General features: G+C 44.2%; 1 protein-coding gene across 7 annotated transcripts; it reads left to right on the top strand.

Annotated features, from left to right (window-relative positions):
* The first annotated feature begins 1,113 nt into the window (after positions 1-1,113).
* Positions 1,114-27,046, top strand: LOC135374215 (zinc finger protein 883-like). 7 transcript variants are annotated; one of them, XM_064607212.1, is made up of 8 exons: positions 1,114-1,142; positions 3,742-3,852; positions 4,338-4,459; positions 7,257-7,399; positions 11,428-11,629; positions 15,467-15,619; positions 20,526-20,678; positions 24,845-27,046. In XM_064607212.1, exons 5-8 carry the CDS (start codon positions 11,506-11,508, stop codon positions 26,710-26,712), a joined length of 2,298 nt encoding a protein of 765 aa, XP_064463282.1. In that variant the 5' UTR covers positions 1,114-1,142; positions 3,742-3,852; positions 4,338-4,459; positions 7,257-7,399; positions 11,428-11,505; the 3' UTR covers positions 26,713-27,046. The 7 variants fall into 7 exon arrangements, with proteins under 7 accessions (XP_064463282.1, XP_064463285.1, XP_064463286.1 ...); XM_064607215.1 differs by having other exon boundaries at positions 3,742-3,856; XM_064607216.1 differs by lacking the exon at positions 4,338-4,459.
* The last annotated feature ends 771 nt before the right edge of the window (positions 27,047-27,817 follow it).

Genomic DNA, 27,817 nt, shown 5'->3' with positions numbered 1-27,817 from the left:
TGCATATATTGCGCGCATATACGAGCAAAAATGCATGCGGGTACGTAAACTCAATGTGGATCATCAAGAACCATTTGCCCCAACTCAAGCAAGCAATTCTGCTTTTTACGTCTAAGGTTTTCACCGTTGGTTGCTAGGTATTCATTGAGCTTCGTGAGACAAGGTGATAGTTAATGCCGAAATGCCGTTCATACTGAATATGTATTCTAATGTACTGTGTTCTAACGTAACATGCACAAATAAAACGGGAAAATTAAGCTGCAGATATGTCATCATTGTGCCACGATTCTTTCCGTGTCTAAGAAAAATTCCGTAAGTGGAACCTTCACCAAGCATACCCCCCCCCCCCCCCTCCCCTCCGGAAAGCTCGCCTCCCTTCCCCCAGCAGTGCATTTCTGCGGAAATCATTGCAAGGAACGGAGATTCTCGCGCGTTCGGTGCAGCTTGCCTGGCCCTCCCAACTTCATTATCGAAGCGGATTTGGGGGGGCCATGCAAGCTCGCATGGCCCCATTAATCTGACCTAACTTCGCTAAACTATAAGAGCACCATGCATCATAAGCTGGGATAAGTTAGGTTAGATTAATTCGATATAATAAGGTGAAATATGCCCACTTGCAGAATCACAACGCACACCAACAGAGTACAGAACATCGTCGCACAAATACGTTGATTGATCTTCCACGTAAATCTGCTCCCAGGTATTTATTAACTATATTATTTATGAGATCCTTTGTTGCGAGTTCTATATATTGACGTGCGAGATGAGCCTGTGACATTGTGGGTGGGACAGTCCAGGAAACCGACAACACAGTAAGGAATTATTTAGCGAGGAATACCAAGCCGTCCTTTGAGGCTGACTTTTCAGCCAACGCCTTTGTTGCAGTTGCAGCAGATGGTCGTAGCAGACGACGTTAACCTTCTTTTTTTTTTTTTTCTGTTGCGCGTGGAAAATTAACACGAGTTCAGTGACATCAGGAACTGAGTCCTTCAAAATGAGTTCCAGATACCGCGATGGTATTGTTCTTAGACATACCGTTATATTTGATCTCTTTCTGCACTTCTACTCGTGTATCGTGACATCGGCATTGTCATGGGCATGATTCTTTCCTCCTTTCTTCCATGGCGGCGTCCATGCATACGGTAAGTAAAGATGTAAACAGGTTCGATATAAACTTTAAAGTTTTTGGCACGCTTCTAGTAATGGCAAAGTAACTGTCACTTAGAAGAAGCCTCTGACTGGCGTTACGTGTAAAAGTACCCCGATTATTAATATTAATATAAATAATTAGAGAAGAACCTCAAGAAGCGAGACATATCCCATGCTCACAGAAAAACAAAGAACTCAGAAAACAGTGAGTTTCTGTCTAGCAGCGTGAGTTTAGTCTGCAGAATTCCCCCTTGGATATTATTAAATGCTGTGTCACAAAAGGAGGGTTCCAACTTTTTGCGCATTTTCAGAAAGGCAATTATGATATCGACGGGGCCCGTCGACCGCAGTCAGCTGGCTATATCGAGGGGGTCGTCGATTTTCTCCTGTGTCGCTATATCGACGGGGACCTATGAGGCTGCATTATTGCGGGGCACCCCACCTTATACGTCCTGTATTCCGTGCGAGTGTCGTGCTGTTAGTACTGTACATAGCAAACTCTTACAACACAACTGGCAGAATGCGGGCAGCTTACTTTTGTCTAAGGCGTTCTTCGGTTGATTTAGATTCATATTGTCTTCCGCCGCTGAGACACGCGTAATCCATCTCCCCGTATTTCAGCTCTTCCTTCACTGGCCGTGTCAGGCCCTTCTTTCTACAACCTAAATATTTGCTGTCAGTTACAACTTGTCGCACTAAAAGCAATGCAAGGATGTGGTGTTATCTCACATACCTTCTATTGTCCGGGAGGAAGAAATCCACAGCTGCACGCTTTTTGATGCCTCATAGTCATTCACTGCAGCTTGGAGGTCACAAAATGATGCAAATTTTGCGCCTTCCCAAAGCTTTCCCGGTGATAAAACCACACTCTGTGTGCTTTCACTCGTTTCGTCCATCTTGGACGACTTCCCGATGAAGTAAACCAACTAAACCGCAGGCTTATAAATCTGTCAGGCACGCACGTGGGTGGATGAATCATATGGGAGGATTAGGATTACGTGGCAACCACTTGCTAGATGGCGCTGCATGTGCCAATTAATATGCGATGCTCGGTTCCACAAATTCCTCTAGAGACCTGTGATTCACTGAAAGTTTTGGCAGCGGCAACCATGTCATCTCCATGCGCCCATTGTTTACCATGACATCTTACGCACACCTCGCACTCTTCCCAGCATGCCTTTCGCCTGTTCGTTGCTGAGATGCACAGCAACTCCGCTATCGGACGACAGTCGGCCTCCTCCTCACGCAATTGCTCCGCGCCAAAATTTGCACTGTCTTCTGCCAGTACAGTCTCGAACAACTGCGGGGGGGGCTACCGCCTCTCCCCGGACACCCCCGCGTGTAATATGTCCTAAACTAACCTCACCACACTTCGTGTAGTGAGGAAAACCAAGCTCTATGGCTGATGCGTAGGAGTACCACAAATGATACCCGTCGAGATCTAGCGAGCAACGAGCGAGAGGGAACAGGCGAAAGGCATGCTGGGAAGGGTGCAAAGTGTGCGTAAGCTGTTATAGGTAAACAAAGGGGCGCATGGAGATGACATGGTTGCCGCTGCCGAAACTTTCCCAGAGAAACTGATCTCTGGAGAAATTTGTGGAACCGAGCGCCGCATATTAATTACAGATTACGATGCACCTTGCATAATTACATCCAGGTATGTAGATTTCAAGGTTCAAATCGAGTGGCGGACCTAAATTAGACATGGACCAAGAAGTAATTTAAACTACTCCCCCAAAAAGTAGTTCAACTACTAGTTAAACTACTTTATCACAAAGTAGTTAGTAGTTATATTCAAACTACTGTAGAAGTAGTTAGTGGCCATCACTGTAGTTTCGCAAAATTAGCAAGCTCCCTTCCTTATGGGCTGTCAGGACCATAGTAACACAAGAGAAGGTGACACACACATCCGGTGTGAGCAGAATTGATCCCCCATATTTGTTGCTATTGCGACCCTTACTGGTACCCTGGTAACGGTAAAAATGAAATCCAGGAGGCGAAGCTTAAAAAGGTCGAGGACTAAGTAAGTTTAGCGTCACACCAAAGCTTCCAATGCTCGCATATCACTAGTGTATGCTGCCCGCGACAAGTCCTTCCGAGAAGTGTCGTGGAACCAGTGGCAGTGGCTACAAGCGTCGTGTTTTGACCAAAGTACGATCATGATGGAAATTGATTTCTTTCATTATAGCAGGATAAATCAGTTTTGCATTTCGTGCAGCAAAAAATCAGAAAAGACAGTCACAACCCCCATTTACAGTATTATTCCCACTGGTAGAACTGATCTATTCACTTTCTTTTGGCGCTTTCAGTGCTACAGATGAAAAAACTCAACAATTTATAGCGCCTATAATGCCATTTTCAGTGCCTAAATCGTGATTTTTAGCACCTCTTGTAGGCGCCTGAAACTCGCTTTTTTTTTGTGCCTAAAAATCTGGGCTCTAGTTATGACATACATATGCTGCAGTGGATTCTGAAAATAAGCATTTTGCGTGAACACCCTGGCTGTAGTCATCAGCCTTTATATCGTCCAAACGTCAGGTGCTCAAACTAGGAAGCATTTTTCTAATAAAAGTATCACATTTCTTTCTTCAGAGGAGACAATGGATACAAGTGCCATCAAGAACCTTTCTGGCACCTCTCCTGACTGAACTGGAACCAATGTACACACACAGGAACTGAACACAGATCACTCCCCTGGGGACAGTGAGTCAGTGCTTCAATCCATTTAATGGCTATTCAACAGGGTGTCTACCAACCTGGAAAACCTGGAAAACAGGGAATTCTCAGGGAATTTTGATGTGACTGGAAAAGTCATGGGATTGTCAGGGAATTTGTGAAAAAGGCAGTTGAAGTCGGGGAAAATCGCAAATAAGTGCCGTCAGAATGTGCAATGAATGGCGAGTGGTGATGAGTGGTTGGCTGTTCAGTGGTCACAAAAGTAGGGCAGTCTTACTACTTCCTCAATAAATGATCTGTTTTATGAGGGATATGTATCAAAACGTAGCAGCAGGCACCAAGTTCCCTTTCGTTTTCGTCAGGGAATTCGCTTGAAATAGTCTACGAAAACCTGGAAAAGTCAGGGAATTTGAAGGCTACAGTTTAGTAGACACCCTGTTCAATCACTTCAATCATATAAGAGGCCATACCAGTCGGGGAGCAACTCCGATTCATAATTTTTCCGATTCTAGATGGTGGGATGCTCGCCGTCCTTATCATGCCGTTCGCCTCTGACTCTGAAATAATCCCAATTGTGCATGGTTGACGTCGCGTGTTTAAGGTGGCCTGCACCCTCTGCACCGTTTGTCGACAGGTAAAGTGTCGGACTTTGCCACGAAAGGTCCGCAGTTCGATTCCAGACATTCACGTCTTTTTTGCTTGTCTCCTATTGCTATATGAGTACTTTGTTATTTTTATTTTGTTGTTATATATTTATGCTACAATTATTGTTTTCACGAGTCACTGGCGTCTGTACTGACTGATTATGAAATTTTTAGTTGCTCTGGGTATTGTTTTACTAGTGCATACTTACAGTATGCCGACGTACGAGTGTGATCGGATAGTATGGATGGCAATATGGGCAGTACACACACAGATGGTATTATAAACGAATGTTGCCAGCAGTGAGTTTGAGCACGAGGCGATTGCCAATTAAGAAATCAGGAAATGGCCAAGGAAAGGTAACTTCATATGCTATCAAAGCTCGCCCAAGATGTCCTCGTCTGTATCTCGGAGGCTCTCAACTGGATGTACCAGCGGCTGTAAATTAGGCTATAAACACACAGCGCTTACAATGCCAGTCAGGAAAACCTAGTGCTCGAAACAGTATTCCCTTTACTTCTTTTTTTTTTTTTGCTGCACTCGCTTACATGCAATTTACTTCGATAATAACTCTTTTATTCATGCAAAATGACATTTTGGTATATATATTTCTGGTAAGTAAGCATTATCAAATATTTGAATTAATTTATAAGGCGTTGGTGCAAAATACTTTCCGAATTTTCGTTGCAGAATAGACTTCTTATTGTTACCCAGAAACTTCAGTAAGATATTTGAAAGAGACCAGCGGCATGGCCGAGTGTGCTAAGGCGTCCGCTCGTTGGTGGTAACCAAGGTCGTGCTGTAGACTGGGAGGTGGTGGGTTCGAATCCTACCGCCGGCTGTGCTGTCTGAGGTTTTCCCTGGGTTTTCCGAAGACTTTCCAGACGAATGTCGGCACAGTTCCCCCTGAAGTCGGCCCAGCACGCATACTAATCCCCCTGTCCCCCACTCCTTCCTGCTGTCCTCTCTCCGTCAGTCCACGTCTGTACGCCGCTCATAGCCACAGTTGCTTCGCGGCGCTAACACGCAATAAAAAAAAAAATTTGTGAAAGACTCCTTTCCCCCATGTTCCCCCTTCTTTTTCTTTCACATTACACCGGCTCAGAAAAATGATATCAGTAGACAAACCCCAGTGACACGGGACTCCCTTTCTTCTCGGCTTGGTGTGCCAGCTTGCAAGACCGTACAAAGGAGGTGAAGGGCGATAAAGGCTTCGGGGCGACACACAGGAAACCAACCAAGGAAGATATGGAAAGGTCGAGCGGCGAGGCCTCGCAGCGGGAGTCGCGATATTCCCAACACACACTTTTTTTTTCCTGGACGCCAAGAGGAACGATTCGACAAAACACAAAAGGACACAGAGTAGATGTTTCTTACTCATGTTTGTACTGTAATCAATTACTTTTCTTCCTATAATAGCTTAGGATTTCGGAATATCCAGTTATAATGTGATGACGACGATGCGATGGACTGAGGACTGTGGACTCTCACAAACACGCCTAAACTAACCTAACCTCTGAAGACTAACCTAGGACCCGGTTCTAACTTATTTATTTATTTATTTTCGAATACTGTTAGTCCCAAGTGGGACCGTTACAGGGGGTTCAACACTACCACAATCACCAATCATAACACTAATCATAAACAAAAGAACTAACAAACCAAATAATCTCATCGGGGAACCACAATGCATAGTAGCGCTAACATTAGCATAACATTATATTAAATCAGTATTGCTCAGGGCTTCAATAAAGGCAGATTCATTTTGCACAGATATTATATGTTCAGGTAATGCATTCCAGATTGTGATTGTGTGTGGGAAATATTAATATTTGAACAAGTCTACCCTTGCTTCGTATGGTTTCACAGCCTTACTATGTCGTGCACGTAAGGACCGCGATGACAAATATTCTAAGCATATCTGGCTATTGAGCTTTAGTTTATTATGATATAGCAGAAAGAACAACTTTAATTTAGCTAACCTACGTCTGCTTTTTAGGCTTTCTAATTGCAAGGCTTGTAACATATTAGATACAGAGTCAGTTCGCCTAAAGTTGGACATTATAAAACGGGCTGCCAACCTTTGAACTTTTTCTATTTGGGCCGTAAGATTCTTTTTGTATGGGTCCCATACTATACTACCATATTCCAACAGAGGACGGATCAGTGTTTTGTATGCAGTCAGTTTCACATCTCTCGAACTGTACTTCAGTTTTCTTTTGAGTAACCAAAGACGGTTCCTAGCCTTCAAACATATTTCACTGACATGTTTGTCCCACTGTAAATTACATGCCACATTAATACCCAAATATTTAAATGAGTCAACTCTAATTAATTTATGCCCCTGGATACAATATTCAAACTCTGCTGTAGATTTTTTGTTTGTTAGCTGAGAGAAAACAGTTTTCCGACAGTTAATGTGCATTCCCCAGTCGCCACACCATTTCGATATATTCTCTAAACATCCAGCAAGCAATTTTTGATCAGCAACGTTTCTGATAGGGCAATATATTAAACAATCATCTGCGAATAATCTAATAGTAACAGGACCATTAACACAAGATTCAATATCATTAATATAAATTAAAAATAAGAGAGGACCCAAAACTGATCCCTGGGGGACTCCTGATTTGACTTGCATATCATCAGATAAACCTGTCTGCAGATCTACATGTTGCGTTCTTCGTGACAGATACGCTGTTAGCCAGTGAATTATGCGCGGATTTATTCCAGTACGTATCAGTTTCTGAATCAGTTTTTGATGTGGTATTTTATCAAATGCTTTGCAGAAATCAAGGCATATTACATCGACCTGAAGCCCCTGGTTGATAGCGCTAGTAAAGTCATGAATAGCTTCGATTAGCTGTGTGGTTGTGGACACTCCCTTCCTGAAGCCGTGTTGGTTCATGCAAAAGAATCCTAAGCCTTCAAGGTAATCAGTTATATAATTGCTAATTATGTGCTCAAGTAGCTTACATGATTGACTCGTCAGTGATATAGGTCTGTAGTTTCTTATGTCTTCCATGTCCCCAGATTTATGTACAGGAATTACTTTTGCTCTCCTCCAGTCATCTGGTAAATTACACTCCGAAAGTGATTTTTCATATATGGCAAAAAGGAAATAGGAGTTGATATCGGCATACCTACGCGAGAATTCATTTGGTACTGAATCCGGTCCAGATGACTTCTTAACATCTAATTTCAGGAGTAAGTCCAAATTCCTTCCCTAGACAAGCCAACTTCACTCCCTCTATTATCTACTGCTAATGTGGACAATGCTTCTTGATGTATTTCGAAGACCAATTCGAAGTATACATTAAAAGCACTAGCAACTTGCGACGGCTCCGATATCAACTTGCCATTATGACGTATTTTCTCAATTGACTTATTTGATTCTTTAAAGAAATTCCAAAATTTTCGTGGGTTTGTCCTCATAAAAGTTTCCAAAGTAGTTGAACAATAACTACGCTTTGCTTCCTGTAACTTCGTCTTCAATACTGCCTTGTTGGCATTAAATGCAGCAGTGTGACCAGCGTGGCGTTGGCACTTAAGTCGTCTTTTTAAGTGAATTATTTCACGAGTCACCCAGGGATTCCATTTTCGAATTATTTTAGTCCTGCATGGGATATACTTTTCCAGGCAATAAGACACAGCATTTTTAAATAAAAGCCATACATCATTCACATGAAGGGTATTCATACAAGCATACAATTCCTGAAGGACATTTTCTAAATACAATAGCACACAATTGTCATTTGCATCCTTATAGCTTTTCACTAGTCTTTTAACAACCGGTTTTTTGCTAAGTGTTAAACTCTCCAAGTACTTAAGAAGGACCATTTTGTGGTCAGACAGGCCATCTTGCACAGTAACTTCTATGTTCCTAAGTGAAGCTGATACCAATACAAGGTCTAGTACTGAGACCGCAGTTCCATATCTCGTTGGCTCATTAACCTTTTGATCGAGGTTATACTGAAATGCTATTTGTAATAATACATCCGACTCGTGTCTTTCTGGTCCGCTGGTTTCGAGCGTACCCCAATTGATATGCGTTAAGTTGAAATCACCCAACAGCATAATATTTTGTTTAAAATTCACATGCTCGAACATATAATCCTGCACCTTGATTAAAAACTCCTCTGACTTCGGAGGCCTATAAATGACGCCTATGGTAATAATTGATTCACCAATCTTAATTTTGCACCATACTGTTTCTGGGGGAAATGGGCCAGGTAACAATGTGCAACACATGGCATTCTTACACACAAGGGCTACTCCACCACCACGAGAGTGTATACGGTCATTACGGTATATTTTGTAATCAGGTGGTATAATTTCCTCATCAGCAATACCTTCATGGAGCCAGGTTTCTGTCAAAGCTACAATTTGTGGACTATATGAAAGTAATATATGTTCAAACAAGGTTACCTTTTTTACAATGCTACGTATGTTCATACTAATTATTCCCTATTCTTTACACATAGAGTCATACGTAAGAGAGGGCACGTGTCAAGCTACTGTATCACGTCTAGCTTCATCACTCGTCCCACAACATCTTATTGATTGTGAGATTGGGTCGTACTGCCAAACTTTCCCTTCGACGAAAAGCTTATTATATTTTATTTTGAAAGGCATATCGCGGCTACGCACAAACTCTCTCAACTTCTGCCATTGTGTTCTTATTCCCCGTGAGTAGTCCTCATGGATGTACACATTGGTTGATTTAAGTTTGTAACAAAGAGAGAGAATTTCTTGTTTCACCTTGTAGTTTAAAAAATTAACAATGACTGGTCTTTGTTTATTCTGATGATAACGTCCTAGCCTGTGTGCCCTCTGAATACTCAGAGACTCGATCTTTGAACCCAGCTGTCTATCACAAAGATCTATTACTTTCTTCTCTGTTTCACTCCATGTCTCTTTTGGCATATCATTGATTCCGTGAAACAGCAAGTTATTCCTACGTAACCTGTTTTCTAGTTCATCGTTTTGCATTTCAAGGCTATTCAGTCGTTCTTGCAATATCCTAGTAGTTTCCTCTATCTTATCAACCTTTTTTCCCATATTTTTAACTACTGTGACCTCACCTTCGAGACTCGTAATTCTGGACGAAAACGTATCTAGTTTTATATCAGCTTCCTGCTGCTTCTGTTGTACACACCTGATTTCATTCATCATCTCTCTCTGCCGATCTTCCAACCTTTGTAGGACTTCCATCATAGCTGATATTTGGTCGTCATTTGCACTTGAGCGGGTTTTCATTTCTCTTGGTGGGATAGGTCCCGGATTAATTTCAACGTCCCCAGACAGAAGCAACAGGAACTTCATGTTACACAAACGCTGAAAAAACAATCTTCCAATCCTTCGGGGGCATGGCACTCGCAAAAGCCAGAGATCATCACTATGAAAGCATCCCACGTAATCGTAACTAACCTGTATAAAAAACAGCATTCTTTTAGCCAGAGCTGTTGGCGCAGTGCCGTGCCCCAGAGGTCTGTCGTAGATCAGCCGCTTTTCAATGTTCTCGTTTGATGACGTCACGAAGAGTTGCCTGATGCTGAAGGTTGATTCGACGAGGTTTGGAATTGACAATCCAATGTCGTCCCCTGCAGTTATCCATGGCGATAAATCTGCCGTAGTGCAAGAATGGGCTGCATCCTGATAACTTATCCATGGTATTTCACAGAGCGATAGCAACACAACCTGTATGAAAAACAGCATTCTTTTAGCCAGAGCTGTTGGCGCAGTGCCGTGCCCCCTTGATTACTACTTAATTATGATTTATTATAATTCATAAACAGTTGACAGAGTCCGCACAAACCCGAACTGGCAAAATTGGGCAAATTGACGTTTCATGTGGAGCTAACAAACTCGTCTGACTCTGCGCACCGTGTGCAGAGGGGCAGGCTCATGACATAATCCCTTTAAGAGCAGCTAAGCAACCTTTTGTACTGGTCTCCAAGGCCATACTCTAAGTCAGTGGGCCATGAAAGTAATGAGAAGAGAGAGAGAGAAAGAGGATGCAGGAACCAGCATGCCCTCCACACCCCATACGAGCTAACACCATGATGCGCATGCGCACCCCTTGCACGGCGGATGGTGCATCACCCGATGGCGCCACAGAGGGACGTGCTTTCATTCGGAGTGCTTGTGTACTCAGATTTCATGCTTTTTTATAAAAACTAAAAGCGGTAGACATATAAATTTGGTGTCTATCGATTCCTAAAATATTTCGAGAGAAAGTAAATGGAAAGTTTTTTTTGAAATGGCTATAGAAGTTTAATGAAAACCTGTCCAAAGAGGGAGGAGAAAAATTGTGAGAAGAAAAAAATTTTTTCACATTCGTGACGTCGCCGTAAAATACATACGACATGTAGGAGAAATGTAATGACATAATTCTGTTCATCCCGTCTTCCTCTTTATGGTGAAACCACACGCGTCAAAATCTGCCTCTGTGGTTACCGAGAAAAGGCATAAAATCTGTTCCATAGGAAATACATTGGGACGGAGAGCTGGTATGCCCTCTTAATGCCACGTAGTCGGAGAAGACGACTAAATGGCACTACGGTTACGGTGATATGACGACTACGGTTAGCTGGTTACTGCTTGGTTACTTGTATTATATGACCAGCTGCCATTTGCATTTGCTTTTCAAAAGAGCTACATACTGTTCCTATGCATGCAACCGTTACTACTGGCAGAAGACAAAGAGGTAAGCTCTGGATCGACTCATGTCAAACGTACGCGTTATGATTTGATGTCAAACACGTTACATGTATATTACGCAGATGACATATATTATAACTTACGTATAATGCATATAATTTTATGGTCACTTTAAGGTATAATAAATGAAACGAAATCTGTACAGTTTTGAGCATTTTTGTGTTATCTCTGCATTCGACTGTTGTTGACACATTTTTTGTTTATTTCTCGACCCAAATGTTCCTTTATAATTTGCAGGAGACAAGGGCTGCCAGCTGCTTATTAAGGAAGAGGCAAGATATACTTTCCAGTGCATCCGACTCGCAACCCCAGGAAATGCAGCTCTCTCCAGAGTTCAGTGGTGACCTCCTGAGAGTAAAATCAGAACCACCCGATGCTGCATGCCTGCCACAAGAGGCCCAGATACAGCAACAGCACTGCAACGAGTATCCATCAGGAGGTGATATCATACTTTGCCATAGTAAACACATTAGGCCACACCAGTGATGGCCACTAACTACTTCTACGGTAGTCTAATTATAGCTACTAACTACTCTGTGATGGAGTTGTTTAACTAGTAGTTCAACTACTTTTCAGGAGAGGTACTTAAAACTACTTCTTTAACTACTGCGATGCATTTTAACTACATCTCTAGCTACTGAACGTCGTCTGTCAACACCAATCCCATTCTATAGTGGTCTTGGACACCTAAATGTGAATCACAAGCAGTGATGAAAGTGGAGATTTAGAATGCATGAACGGCACAATTGCTCTGCCCCTGCGTTCTCATCAAACAAGTAGGCATCAAAAGTTGGTGCCGTAAAGCTTGCGGCAAAATTGTAAGTAGTTGGCGCCTGCAGTAACCTAACTACTGTAGTTAACTACTCGAAATAGTAGTTTAACTAGTAGTTGCCTACTACATTTCTGCAAGTAGTTGATATCTACTTTTTAAGTACAATCAGGTAGTTTAACTACATGTAGTTAACTACTGGCTATCACTGGGCCACACACACTCTGCACATGCAATTGATCCGTGGAGCAAGTTGCTCCAGTCAGTCACGAGCATGGATGGTGTGGACGCCTTCGCTGGTGCACTTCGATGCATTTCGATGATGCACTTCGATGATGCACTGCGTTGTGTGTTTGCATAGAAGTGTGCGTGGCACGTGACATTGCCCTTCCCTTAGTTGTGTTGTTGATTGCCAATGGATGTGCATATTACCACCAAAAATGTGAATTCCTTTCTGTGGTTGTTTTCTGTAGGCATTATTATTTCAGTTTTCCTGCATATAACCATCCACTAATGAAAATTGCCAAGGTGATATGCGGATAAAGCTGGATTACATGATTGGAATTCAGGGAGAAATGGGGTTAAAATAGACTGTTCCTTTGTAACATGTCATAGTACGATTCCGCAGATGTACCTATGAAATGAGAAATATTTCTGACGATATTGCCATATGTCTGGCTATCACACGTAACATAGCCGCAAGGGATTCCTTGTTTTGCGTGCAAGATACGTACGGGTAAGCCGTGTATGCACCAGGGATGGACAGTATTTAAATACATTGTATTTAAAATATAGATACATGTATTTAAAATATGTATATAAATATAGGCAAGAAAAATGTATTTATATTTAAATACCGTTTTAGGCGAACTTATATTTAAAATACACTTAAATACACGCATCTCTTCCTCCCGTATTTGTGGGCTTCTCTCGTGTTTCACATTGTTAGCCTCCGGCGATGAAGGGTATCTTGGTTAGAGGCTACATGTCACTCATCCCGTGTGTTCTGGGATTTTCGTCCTTCTAGAAAACAGCACAGTGTGCGAATGAGGGCGTCGGCACCCCTATTGCTTCAGTCTTGGAAGCGGGGACAGAAATGAGAACACCAATTTGGGAAAAATGTGATTCGTGACCCTCTTGCATCACTTGACAAAGCCTGGTGTCTAAAGGGAACCCTACTCAGTCATTCACTGGGAACTCAGGACAATGGCTGCAGCGCACCAGACAGTTTTTCATGGGGAGTTTTTCACTGTCGTCGCTGAAGATGGAAAGCCAAACATAAGTAGAGGAGGCAAGCAAACTGGTGTATACGATTGAACAGAAACAGAAACCTTTGAGTCCGAGGACAGCAAGGGGGAGGGGGTCGGGACAGGACAGACAGGGGACAAGAACAGACAACGACGACTCAACTCAAAACCAGCCAATGGACAAATGAACACTTTTTTCGACATAGAGAAAGTGGAAGAAGCAATAACGAGTTCGCTATCTGGTTTTGAGTCGTCGTCGGTTCTTGTCCCGTGTCCGTCCTGTCTAGTACCCCTCTCGCTGCTACTAAGACACAAGGAGACATTTCCGTTCGATGGAAAGTCGGTCCACGCAAGATGCTGAAATCATCACAGTGCATCACGGAAAAATAAAGAAATATGTGGCCATTGTGTGCAGCAGACATGCATCCACAGGTGGCCCCATTTATACACTAATTTAAAAGAATATTGTGCATGGACGGCTCAAAGTATTTATGGAAGTAGTTACAGTATTTAAATACTGTCTTAATGTACTTATATTTTGTATTTAATTACCTTCATCATAAGGTATTTATAGGCAGTACTTAAATCATGAAAATATGTAGTATTTTGTATTTATATTTAAATACCCAATAATTGTATTTATGCCCATCCCTGGTATGCACTCTGCGGCAGCACACCGTATATTTTAGCACCCACGACAACAGCGACGGCGCACCGATCTGCTCCCGACGCGACAATCTCCTTCACTTAGTAAGCTGCTTTGTCCTGAGAAGTGAGGCGTGCGATAAAGAAACGAAGAATTCTAGGAAGTTGAACGTGAGAGAACTGATGCTCCGAGGCTGAAACAACATAGAAAGGACAGATACATACAAAGTCTCAAATTACTTAAGATATTAACGATGAAAGTCACTGAAAGGGTTAGCCAGCTCTAGGACTCGAACCCACATCTTCTGGATTACAGGCCCAGGGCTCTACCAATTGAGCTGAGCTAACACACCTCCCCAGCGACTTCCAAGGGTGCGTCATCTGAAGGGACAAACCAGTCACTCTCTCTCACTCATCCTCCTTTCACTCTTACAGTTTTGCTCACTCATACACACATTCAGATTGTCCATTCAGATGACGCACCCTTGGAAGTCACTGGGGAGGTGTGTTAGCTCAGCTCAATTGGTAGAGCCCTGGACCGGTAACCCAGAAGATGTGGGTTCGAGCTGTACGAATCGAGATGTGGGTACAGCTGGCTAACCTTTTCAGTGACTTTCATCTTTTATCTGGGAAGTTCACATACACACACGCGATGGACGTGGAGTCTCAAACAATTGCGCTGGCTGTACTTGTCCGCTCCCATACCCACATTTCCGTCACCCCGTCACCCTTCCAAAACCCGGAACCTTTCATCCAATAGCCCTTTCCCATGCTTCAACTCACGCAGCCTTCATGCCGTGGCGACTTTTTGTTATGGGAAGCAGCGCATGCCTCTAGCCTTCACCAACGCTGGCCAACTCTTGAGCCGAGATTAAGGGTTGCCAAAGCTTCAAGTTAACACTTTATTATTTTTTTATGAATGTTACTCGGTGATGCGATGAATATTTCAGCGACAATAACTTTCAGCGAAGTGCAGCTAAGTGCTGAATTTAAGTTAAGGGACCTTTGACCTCGGTTCAAGTGTTATTTGGCGTCGGTGGAAGCAGGCCTACCCGCAACAGAGCACAACCAGGGTGTCTACCAACCTGCAAAACAGGGAATTGTCAGGGAATTTTGATGTGACTGGAAAAGTCAGGGAATTTGGCCAAAAACCAGCTGAAGTCGGGGTGAACCTCAGAGTAGTGCCATGATGATGCACGGTGAATCGCGAGTGCCGACCGGTGGTTGGACGGTGATGCCGCAGCAACGTTACCGTTACAGGCAGATCGCCAGTACGACAAGCTCTGAGGCAGAAAAGTAGGAAAGCCTCACTAGTACTTAATAAATGGTCTAGGAAGGGAGTTGCCTCAGGACAGAAGCCGCCATATAATAAATGGTCTGTTTTATGACTGATCTGTATCAAAAAGTTGGAGCAGGCACCAAGTTCCATTTTGTTTCTGTCAGGTAATTTGCTTGAATAGTCAGGGAAAACCTGGAAAAGTCAGGCAATTTGAAGACTGCAGTTTGGTATGCACCCTGACAACCAGGTTCGGAAAGGGTACAGGGCTGGTCGTCACATGACTCGAAGCATTGCGATGTAACGTTGCTCACTTTTTCCTCTTTTGTTGTACCTTAGGGGCGACACCTGGCATGTGTCGTATTAAAGAAGAACCTCGAGAGGACCCTTCAAATGAACAACCAATCACAGAAGTGAAGACAGAGCCTTATAACGTCGCAATCTTAACAGATCAGAACCAAATGGGGCACAGCTGTGGCTCTGCATCACAAGGTGATACAAAAAGTTTGAAAGGGATTTATACCCAGGCTGTCATATGGGCAGTCTTCAACCAACAGCCATTAAACTGAGTCAAGGCAATAACGTGGGCAAGATGGTACATTCCGAAGAGGGGCAAAGGAGCGCGAAAACTGTTGACAACTGACTGAAACATTGAACATGCGTGTATTGCCACCATGTGTGTGACCTGTCAGCTTGTTGCATGAATCGTGTCCAATGTGCCGCACATATTTTCAATGAGCATTAGCTTCAGTTGTGATTGAAGACTGCCTGTGTGACAGTGATATCTAGTGAAATAGGATTCTATCCAAACTATCACTATGGTTGTCCTTGAACACCTAATTTCACTAAATCAAATTATGTGGTCTTCCACCCAGCTCAGAGGTTAGTAGATTTAGAAAACCTACAAGTCCACTTTGATTCCCATGTACTTTCTCGCGTCCACTCAGTGAAGTTTCTAGGGGTGACACTAAATGAACACCTCACATGGCAACACCATGTAAATGCCTTGTAACGAAAAATGCTGGCAGGCCTTCAGGCGCTCTCGAAAGTGGCGTCACTATTTCCTGTTAATATTCTTCTTAAAATTTATTATGCACTAGTTCATTTTCATCTGCATTATGCATTGGAAATTTATGGCATAACTTATCGGAGTGTTCTCCAACCCCTTTTGGTATTGCAGAAACGCGCCTTGAGAGTAATACTGAGAATAGAACCGGGACAATCGATCTCCTTTGCATTCTCCGTATTATCCGTCATGGACATTTTTACGTTACTCAAATACAAGGTGCTACTATTCATACACCGTACGGTTTATTCAAAGCATACTTCCTCCGTGGTTCAGTTGGAGTATTTTACCTGCTCTTACAGTTGAAGAGATGACATGTATCTCAGAGTGCCACAACAAAGGACTAACGTTGGACTACAAAAAATGGGGTACAAAGGTCCAAAGCTATGGAACGCACTCCCATTACAATATAGACAAATGAATAATTTCCCAGCTTTTAAAAAACACTTGAAGGTCTTCATTTTGTCGGAGATGTGATAGGATCGATGTCAGCCTTGTTCTATCCTTTTGTGTATTAATCGATATAGATATATATAGATATATAGTGTCTCCCCTTTTTTGTGGTATGTATCTCAAAGTTATTTTTGTGTGTAATTGATGCAGATATCACATTTTTTTCTCTCTCTTTTTTTCTTTTTTGTTATGATAGTTTATGTTTACAAACTGGTTATAACCCGGTAGGCCCACAAGACGTGCGTTTATTGCTGTGTTCTACCATGTTCGGGACAGCAGCACAGGCTTTGTCCTCGCTGTCCCACACCTATCATGTGTATCTAAAGCTCAAAATAAAAATATTTTGATTTGATTTGATTTGATTTTGATGGTAGCCAGCACTGAGCTGAATGGTGTCGTATGGCCAGGAAAGGGAAGGCAACAGAAATGCCCTCTAGTTTTCTGTTAGGCATGCATCAGCACTTACTCTCTTCTGTGCAAGTGTCTCACAGGTGGCAAAATGGACGCGAAAATTCTTTAGCGAATTTCGCATTAATGGAACTCTTGCAAGATCTAACCCATACAAGTAACTGCGTACCTATACAGCACATTTCACCTAATGGAATACAAAATTGTATTTTGGAAATCTCTTTGTCTGAACATTATGAGCTCAACATGTTTGCCTCAGGGGGAGATTTTGCCAACACTTTTGACATAGTTTTCTAGCGTCCTCGTTGTCTCGTGTCGTAGAGCCACAAAGGATTCCTAGCTTTCTATTGTCCTAGCTGTCTCGTGTCATACAGCCACAAAAGATTCATTGTTTTCTAGCGTCAGAGTTGTCTTGTGTCATACAGCCACAAGGTTCCTAGTTTTCTAGTGTCCTAGTTGTGTCGTGTCATATACAGTGGAACCTCGTTAGCGCGTACCTGGCGGGGACGCAGGAAAAGTACGTGCAAAGCGGTACTACGTCATAACCGAAAATTACTAATTATGTCACTGATCGTCACGAGAAACCCGAAAAACGCATGCCGTTATAGAAGCCACCAATTCACGATCTTTACTTCACGCTCAAACGCAGAAATCCGTGATTTTTGTTGAGCGATGCGCCGGCCTCGGCACGGCAGGGCACGTCGTCCTCGTCACGGCAGGGCACGTCGTCCTCGTCACCATCAGAGTTGGACGCCGTTTCGGGAGCAACAGCGGCGATAATGTCGTAGTCCGTCAATTCGGCTGATGTCGCGACCTTCTCCTTTACGTGCCTTACGCTCAAAACGCGAGGCTTGGCCATTGTACGATATTGCAGCAGGAACGAACAAGCGACGCACAACCATAGCTCGCCGTTTCGTGCCTTCGAAGCTCACTATCACAATCATCTGATAAGGCGTGAGATCGGGCCCCGCTACTCACCGATACGCCAAGTCGACCTTCACGAGAGTTCGTAGCAGGGCCCGATCTCACGCCTTATCAGATAATTGTGATAGTGAGCTTCGAAGGTCCGAAACGCCGAGCTCTGCGCACAACACGTACGCTTACTGGCAGCGTCCCAAGAAAGAAAGATCCTAAGCGGACATTCTTTCTCCCAGAAAGGAGGAGATTACAGATAAGAAAGGGGAGATATGGGGAAGATTACGGAAACAATCGCCGCGTGTTCTAGAATCCGACAGGCTTTTTTTTTTCCCCGCGTTCGCAAGGACCGGTTTCGTAAGAACAGACCAACGAAAATGGTACACGATAAGCGACACAGGCGTCAAGAAATGCTACGTGTAAAGCGGTCATGAAATGCATTGACTTCAATGGGTGTTCGGTCGGGGAACCCGAATGACTACTTCTAAACCGGAACTACGGCTTATGCGGGTACGCGCTAACGAGGTTCCACTGTATCTAGAAGGGATTCCTAGTTTTCCAACGTTCTAGTTTTCTCGTGACATACAGCCACAACAGATTCTTATTTTTCTAGTATCCTAGTCGCCTCGCGTACTATAGCCACAAAGAATCCCTGGTTTTCTAGTGTCCTAGTTCTTTCGTGTCATATAGCCACAAAGACTTCCTGAGATTCTGGCGTCCTAGTAGTCTCGTGTCATATATCTACAAGGGATCTCTAGTTTTCTAGCGTTCTAGTTTTCTCGTGTCATACAGCCGCAAAGACCTCCTAGTTTTGCCGACTGATGTTTTCGTACGCAATATGTATAGCTAAGTTGAAATTCGAGGGGTGTGCTGAGGGCTACTCACTCTGTGGCATTATGACTCTGTGGCACATAGATTCTGGTACCAGCGATGACAGCGCTCCGCACTACTCCCGACAGGACAAGCTCCTCCAGTTTGTTATGCCGCTTTGACCCGAGAAATGAGACGCATGATAGAAAGTTCTACTAAGTTCACATAGAGACACAGGGCAGACATGCAGTCTCAAAAAGATATAATAATAATGATAATAATAATAATTTTTATTAGTGCCCAAGAACAGCCGCTAAGGCCATGGTGTTGGCGCACACAATACACATAACTCACAGTGGATACAATACAGATATAAACGCACAAATAATTATGTACAGACATATATATATAATACATATATACAGTGGGATACTAACAGAGGTACATTACAAACATAACAGGCATACGTACTTACATATTTACAGACAAATATACCACGCAGTACACGCGATGAAACATCAGCAACAAAACTACAATACATAGATTACGCGCAGCACATAAGTTATAAGATGGAATGAGACGATATACGGTACAAAACAAAGGAAAGAGTCACGATTGAAAATTCACTGATGAAGGAAAGAAATAATGTCGCTTTTAAGGGATGTGCTGGAGGCGTGGAAAATATCACATGTGGGGGGAAGCGAGTTCAGAAGCATTTGACATCGGGTAATTGGATCGCTGGGGCAGAAGCGTTTAACGTAGAAGACTGGTGGACTACGAAAAGCCGCGCGAGGAATACAAAAGTTTAGGAGGCGCAGCAGGAGTGGCCAATCAACACGGGCATGGACACATTTGTACAGAAATAGGGCGTTGGCGATAGAGCGACGTGTGGCCAGTGGGTGAAGGTGAAAATATTGCACTAGTGTGTCATAGTCATACAATAACTTTTTCCGTAAAAAGCCATTGTGTATGACATGGAGCGCTAGTTTTTGTACAGCCTCGAGACGCTTTGTATCAGTACCTGAAAGTGCGTTCCAAGCAACAGAGGCATATTCAAGCCTGGGAACAACATAGGACTTGTAAAGTTTAACGAAGACAGCAGGAGTCTGAAACTCCTTGCATGTATATGACAGGAGGCCCAGCGTGCGAAGAGCGGAAGAACGAACCGCTGTGACATGTTCATGAAATAGCAGCTTGGCATCAAAAATAACTCCTAAATCTCCGATGCTGTCAACACGACATATTTCAATGTCGGAGAAGTATCGAAACACAGAGATATTTGTCTTGCGTGTGAACGAAACAACCTTAGTCTTTGCGCTGTTAATTTTGAGACCGTTAGCACTGCACCGTGATAGTATATTGGATACATCTGCCTGTAGCTGTAAGCAGTCGGAAACTGAAGAGATCACTTTCATTAATTTGAAATCATTCGCATACTGAAGTAGAGTATAGAATGTTTGAGGCAGGATGACATGTCAGGCTGTGTGTGCTCAGGATGACAGGCTGTGCCTATCCTTTCTCACGCTTTCCCAACCCACCTTTCCGGTACCCCTTTCACCCTTCCAAGACCTCTCACCCAACAGCACTTTCCCACGCTTCAATTAGTTTCATTAAGGGGCCGTGGTGCACGCTTTCTAGGTGTAATAGAGCATGTAACCAGGCTTAGAAAGGGTACAGGGGCAGCAGTAACATGACTTGAATTCTTCCAATGTGGCTCACTTCTCTCCCCTTTTTGTTTTACTTCAGGTGCATCACTTGGGATGTGTCGCATTAAAGAGGAACCTCAAGAGGAATCTTGGAATGAACGTCCAATGACAGTTGTGAAAACAGAGCCTTATAACGATGAAATCTTGGCAGAGAAGGACCAGATGGGACACAGCCATGACTCTGCATCAGAAGGTGATACAAAATGGTCGAGGGGATTTATATACGCAGACTGTCACGTGGGCAGTCTTCAATAATCATTGAAACCAACAGCCGTTGAACGTGCGTGTGGCACCACCAGGTGTGTAACCTGCCAACCTGCCCACATGATTTGGATCCAGTGTTCTCTGAGAACGTGCCGCTTTATACCATTGGTGGTGCTGTGCATATTTTCACTGGCCATTGGCTTCAATGGTAATTGAAGAGACTACCCGTGTGACAAGGATATTAGTCAACACCAAACTGAATGGCACCATATTGTCAAAAGAAGGGATGCAACGGAAATTCTTTTCAGTATTGTGTTCATCATGTGTCAGCCTTCCAGCACTTGCTCTCTTCTATGGCAGACCCTCAAAGGAAGTCAAAATAGACACAGATATTCTTTGTCCAATTTCGCATTATTGCAACTTTTGCAGACTTTAACCACACGAGTAGCTACGTACGTATACAGGGTTTTCGCATAGTGCGATACAAACTTGTATAAAAAAATCTACTGATCTAAACACTATGGGGTCAACACTTTTTACTTCAGGGGAGATTTTGCAAACACCTCTGAGCACTTTTAGCGAATTGGCAAAAAAATGATATTTATTTGGTTCACAATATTGGTCGAGTCAACAACACGTTTTTGACAGAAACAAAGTGCACATCATATTGAACCTATTACATATACAATACGTTCCCTACTACGGTGGTAATACCAATAAAAAAATTCCAAAACCCGTTTTTGCGACATGCGCACATTGTTGGCCTAGCTCAGTTCGGCGTGTAGTTAATCGAAGACGCTGTGGAAGAAGAAGGGCCTCCCGCCCATTCCTGTTTCCTTCTCGCTCTTTTTTCCGATAAGTTTGTTGCAACCACGCTGCCGTTGTCAGCATAAGCTGGGAAGAGTGCAAGTGAAAGGGCAGGTACATGGCCTCCTCTCATCGCCTGTTTCAGAGATCTGAACGCCGCCAGACATTTGCTCTGCTCAGAATGAAATTTTTGCAATTTTTGCTGTCTATTACTATCGTAGTACATAGTGAATGTGTTTTGCGATAGAATGGGGCAAGCGCAACATCCACTTTCTGTTTCTCTAAGAACAGGGAAGTTGACTCAGCAAATTCCTGAGTTCAGTTGGGAAAATTCAATTTCTCCGGAAGCATATCTCAATCAGAAGTCACCAAAATCTCCCCTGAGATAGGTGGCGTTGACCCCATAATGCTCAGACACGTGGACTTTCTCGTAAGATTTTTTTATCACGTTTGAAATCAAGTACAAAATGAAGCGAGCGCAAGCTGTTGCCAGGGAAATTTGTAATTCTTTATACATTCTTCATAGAGTGCAGTACCAATAATTCGAACCTGAAGTGGGCGGAGGACTTGTTCAGATAAAGTGGGGTTCAAACTAAAGGCTCTTAAAGAGAGCTGTCGGAGGCAGCGCTTCGTTGCTCTGTCGGAGATGCTTAATAGCTCCCCTGGCCTTGTCACCCCTTCACAGTTGCGCAATGGCAGAGAGGATCGCTCGTTCCAGAATGCTTATTTATATGCGTGCACCAAAACAGTGCCGGTGAGAAATTGTTGTTGAAAAAGCAACCGAAGTTTTAAGGGAAAATCGCAGACAAATGCAATGATGATGCGCAGCGAAGTCGCCAGCGCCGACCGGTGGTTGAATGGAGATGCTGCAGCGATGTTACCTTGAGTAGCAGTTCGCCAGTACACAAAAGCTCTGAGGCAGAGAAGTAGAATAGCCTCACTAGTACTTAATAAATGGTCCATTTTATGAGGGATCTGTATCAAATCGTAGGAGCAGGCACCAAGTTCTCTTTTTTTTCTTCTTTTGTCAGCAAATTCGCTCGAAAGAATGAGGGAAAACCTAGAAAAGTCGGGGAATTTGATGGCTGCAGCTTGCTAGACACCCTGTATAGGAACACTCACTCTGCACCAAGCTCTCAGCTTTCGAGTGAATAGGATTTAATAGGGTCTCTCACAGTCCATTGCATGCAGTCAGAGACAGGGCAAAAAAAAAAAAAATGGAGGGAGGTGTAGCAGGGCCTAATAGTAACAGCCCGTAATGTAGAATCCGTAATTAGGGATAGCGAAACGGAAAGTGCGACGGTTCCCCCGCCCCTCCACGGTGTTCGGCGCGTGTTGTCGAGAAAAGATGGCAACCCTAGAGCCGATGCAAAGGTTGGTATATCTCGCTCGAATAAACATCCACGTATATTCACATGTTTGAATTGCTGGGCGATTTCCCCACACTGAAGTACTCACAAAAAATAATTCAGAAATTTGAATTTGCGTGGCCTCACCCTGTCAGATGCACAGTTAGAAAAGCACTAAAATGCAAAAACCCCTTGCTCTCAAATGAAAGTCTGCGTTTCAGTTAGAGTGATGCAAGCAAAACTAGTTCACACAGCGCTACTGTTTAGAAGAAAAACACAATGAAAACAGAACCGTCTGTGGCGGCAACGAATGGAATCCACAGGAGGCAAAGATTGACAGCACCCAATGAGACAGCAGGAAAAGCTTGTGCTTACCTATCATGGCCATGTGGATTTAAAAAAAAAATACTACTGGCCTCCATCGTGAGGCCAAAGTAGGAGCAGTACAACTTAAGAAACAGAAGAATTCAAGCATTCAACAATCATTGAAAGAAACAAGTTTAGATACAAATTGATCCACTGATTCGGATGAGACCACATCATCCAGAAAGCTATTCCACTCAGTAATAGTGCGAGGGAAAAACGAAAACTTAAAAGCATCAATTCTGCAACTGTGTTGCTTGATGTAATACCTGTGCATACTACGTGTTGGCCACCTGGCAGATAACTCTATATATCGGTCTGTGTCAATGTTAATTTTTTCATTGATCATATTGCACAAAATTTTTAATCTAGCTGCCTTGCGTCTACGATCCAGTGTTTCTAGCCCTGCTTTACCGTAAAGCTCTGAAACAGAGCTGAGTTGCCTATACCTGTTAAAAAGAAATCGCAATGCTGATGAATCCGTAACAGGATTTGGAACGGGTCCGACCATAGTGTTCCGTATATGCGCAGCATGATGCATACTGCTGCATTTTTCAATACCGGTTCACTGAATTGTAGCCCACAGCAGTTCTCACAAATATTCCGCTGACAACGTTTGTCCTCGTATCCTTTGGACGGTGATGCCAGTTCACTTGGCAACGTGCACTATCGTGCTCTATGTATCTGCATGACGTGGCAAGCATGAACTTGAAAACACCGATATATGAGTCGAAACGACGTTCCCTGCTTAGCACCGACGCAAGAAAGAGCCCGGTATAATTTCGATTATAGTTCCGTAACAGAATCACAGTTTTGAATTATGGCAACGCGACTGGAATTAACGTAGCGCGTAATGTAATTTGAAGTGGACATCTTTTTGCATTTTAGTGCACCTTTAACAATTGGGTGTTTTTGTTGTTGTTTTTTCACAGTCATAGCGTGACAGGTTTAACAGAAAAGTGTGAAAACTGTACCATTCATAGTATAAAGGTAGAGAAACCACATGAGGAGGAAGTGGCTCTTGTAACACTTCCATTAATTCAGGTTTGACAGTGATGTGAAAGTTTACATTGAATTGCATTACATTGAATTATCTCAGGGTCAGACCAACCCCACCTAGATAGAGAAAGCCTGTGCATTATCTCCTCTCTCTCCTCCGCTACGTGGACACATATAAGTCAGCATTCGTCTGCTACTGCAGTTCGCCGTTCTGCGAATTGAAGAACGCGCGAATGATTGCAGCTCACCTGGAACCTGCAGACCTAAATGTTTAGACAAAAAGTGCAACATGCCTTCCAGAAAATCAGTTCTAAGAAAGATTGAGGCCGTTTTGCAATTTATTTCCAAGTTTTCCCATTTAGTACGCGGGGACGTTCAATCGCAGCTCACAGACGACAGTTCTCCTCTACGGCCACTATCGCTGAAAGCCTGTTCGTGATTGGCTGCGGCCGTTGAAGACTCAATCCTGGTCGGCTGACCCATAATTGTTACATCGAGTCGACGAGCGCGCAGCCTTTCTGTATCTAGATTCTGTTGGTCAGACTGAGGAATAGAAAAAAAGGAAAGAAGTCAGTGTTACTCTTATTAGCAAGAATATGTCTGCACTCTCGATGTCTGACTCTTGCTAGTATTTCAGGAGCAAGAGAAAGAACTGGTATGCTCCCTGTTCAGGACCAGCCCAGAGGAACTGGTGACCGAGCATCTTCAGGTCCCACTTCTTCAAATGCGCAGTTCAAGGTTGATGCAACAACAGCTGGACTGCAATTCGACAACACAGCACTGGTCACTACGAACTGTCGACCCATGGAGCAATCTCTCGAGCAGAGTGAGACTCAAGAGGCAGGCAAATTAGGGCAGGAGAAAGAAAGGTCGTATAAGTGCAACGTTTGTTCAACTACATGCATCGAGATTGTCGGCTTGAAAGTTCACCTGAAAAGTGACAACACGAAGACATTTGCATGTGACGCATGTTCCAAGACATTCCATCACCAGTCAACCCCGCGAGAGCACACAAACCATCACACAGGAGAAGGGTTGCAGAAGTGCAGGGCATGTGCACTTGTATGGGTGTCCAGGTCACGCAACGGCGATCTCAGCACTGCAGAGTTCAGCCTGAGCAGGAGCCTGCGGTCTCACAGGCAGATACACACCCTCAAGAAAGCATACAAATGCGATATTTGTCCAGCACATTTCAGCGATAGCACAAAGCTGCGATATCACAGGCGAACGCATACAGGTGAAAAGCCCTACAAGTGCGATCTCTGTTCTGCAGAGTTCAGCCAGAGCACAAACCTGTCACGTCACAGGCTGACACATACGGGCGAGAAGCCATACAAGTGTGATCTCTGCCCTGCAGAGTTCAGAGAGAACACGAAGCTGCAGAAACACAGGCGAACACACACGGGTGAGAAGCCCTACAAGTGCGATCTCTGTTCTGCAGAGTTTAGCCAGAGCACAAGCCTGTCACGTCACAGGCTGACACATACGGGCGAGAAGCCATACAAGTGTGATCTCTGCCCTGCAGAGTTCAGAGAGAGCACGAAGCTGCGGAAACACAGGCGAATACACACGGGTGAGAAGCCCTACAAGTGCGATCTCTGTTCTGCAGAGTTTAGCCAGAGCACAAGCCTGTCACGTCACAGGCTGACACACACGGGCGAGAAGCCATACAAGTGCGATCTCTGTCCTGCAGCATTCAGCGATAACACGAAGCTGCGGAATCACAGGCGAACACACACGGGCGAGAAGCCGTACAAGTGCGATCTCTGTCCTGCAGTGTTCAGTGATAGCACGAAACTGTGGCATCACAAGCAAAGACACACGGGCGAGAAACCCTGCAAATGTGATCTCTGTCCTGCAGAGTTCAGATATAGCAGAGGCCTGTCACGTCACAAGCTGACCCACACGGGCGAAAAGCCATACAAGTGCGATACCTGTCCTGCAGAGTTCAGGGACAGCTCAAAGCTACGGAATCACAAGCGAACACACACAGGTGAGAGGCCCTACGAGTGCCATCTCTGCCCAGCAAAGTTCAGCAATGGATCGAACCTTACACATCACATGCGAAAGCACACAGGCGAGAAGCCCTACAAATGCGATCTCTGTCCTGCAGAGTTCAGACATAGCACAAGCCTATCAAATCACAAACGGGAACACATGGGCGAAAAGCCGTACAAGTGCAATCTCTGTCCTGCGGCATTCAGCGACAGCAAGAAGCTGCAGAATCACAAGCGAAGGCACGTGGAAGAGATGGCATACAAGTGCAATCTCTGCCCTGCAGAGTTCAATAATGGCACAAGCCTGTCATGTCACAAGCGAACACATACGGGCGAGAAGCCATACAGGTGCAATCTCTGTCCCAGAGCGTTCAGCGAGAGAGCGAACCTTTCACGTCACAAGCGAGCGCACACAGGTGTGAAGCCCTACAAGTGCAATCTTTGTCCAGCAGTGTTCAGCCGGAGCACGAACTTGTCACGTCACAAACGGACACACACGGGTGAGTAGCCATTAAAGTGCGACCTCTGTACTGCACAGCTCAGCCAGGGTCACAAGTGGACACACACAGGCCAGAAGTCATAAAGGTGACCAGCGTCCTGCAGATTTCACTTGCAGCACGCACTTACAATGCCACAGGCAGCACTGGTGATTGCACTAGTGATAAGCAAGCTATGCTATTACTAGATATGTATGTAATTTCATTTTCTAAAGTTCCTGTCTGTGACAACAACAACTTTATTTTGAGATGGAGTGTGGGGAGATTCATCGCCAGAGGCGATACTCTACGCCATTGCTGGTAAGGATGTGGGGAATAAAATAAGGAGCCCCTTCACAATAACGATCGAAGTCTGATGGTGTCCAGAAATGTCAAAAGAGTTTTGAGCACAGATCGCTGCTGGGCTGGATTGGGCCAGGGACCAAGCAATTTCGAGAGGGAGAAGGGGTGAGAGTCCAGCTGACTAAGGGACTCGGAGAGTGCAGTTCGGGAAGGTTGGTAGTGGGGGCAATGAAGAAGAATGTGTGCTCCAGATCCTCAAGAGCACCACAGTGGCAGCAGGTGGGAGAGTCAACTTGTCTCAAGTGGTAACACCACTGAGCTGTAAGGGCCACATGGAGTCGCATTCGGTAATTAATGCAGCATCTTGACGAGAGGTGTTTAGTGGCATACGTAAAGCGAGCATTGGATCAGCTCTGCTCAACATAGATGGGGGGAGAATGTCGGTTGTCTATTGGCGGGAAGCCAGGGGTGTCACGAGGCGTCGCAGAATGGAACGGCGGTCTCCTCTCAGCAGAGTACACTGTAATACTGCTCCGTTACGACAGTGCTGCTTCTGCGGCGCTGTCGGCCTGCTCGTGCCCCACGACACCACAATGGGCTGGAACCCACTGGAGAACTAGCCTGTGGCCTGCTGCGTAGACAGTGTGGTGAGTCATTAACACATCTGTGACGAGGGGTGCGGATGGGCCTCGTATGCCGGAATTTTCAATAGCTTGAAGTGCAGATTTGGAGTCTGTGAAGACTGCCCATTCCTGCGGGGTAAAATCAGTGATGTGTTGTAGAAAGAAAAGGATGGCACAGAGTTCCCCAGCAGTTGAGGAGGTTGGATGTGAA

This window comes from Ornithodoros turicata, unplaced genomic scaffold (assembly GCF_037126465.1).
Source record: "Ornithodoros turicata isolate Travis unplaced genomic scaffold, ASM3712646v1 Chromosome48, whole genome shotgun sequence".
In the NCBI taxonomy this organism is placed as follows: domain Eukaryota; kingdom Metazoa; phylum Arthropoda; class Arachnida; order Ixodida; family Argasidae; genus Ornithodoros; species Ornithodoros turicata.
This window is presented reverse-complemented; position numbering and strand designations above follow the sequence as displayed.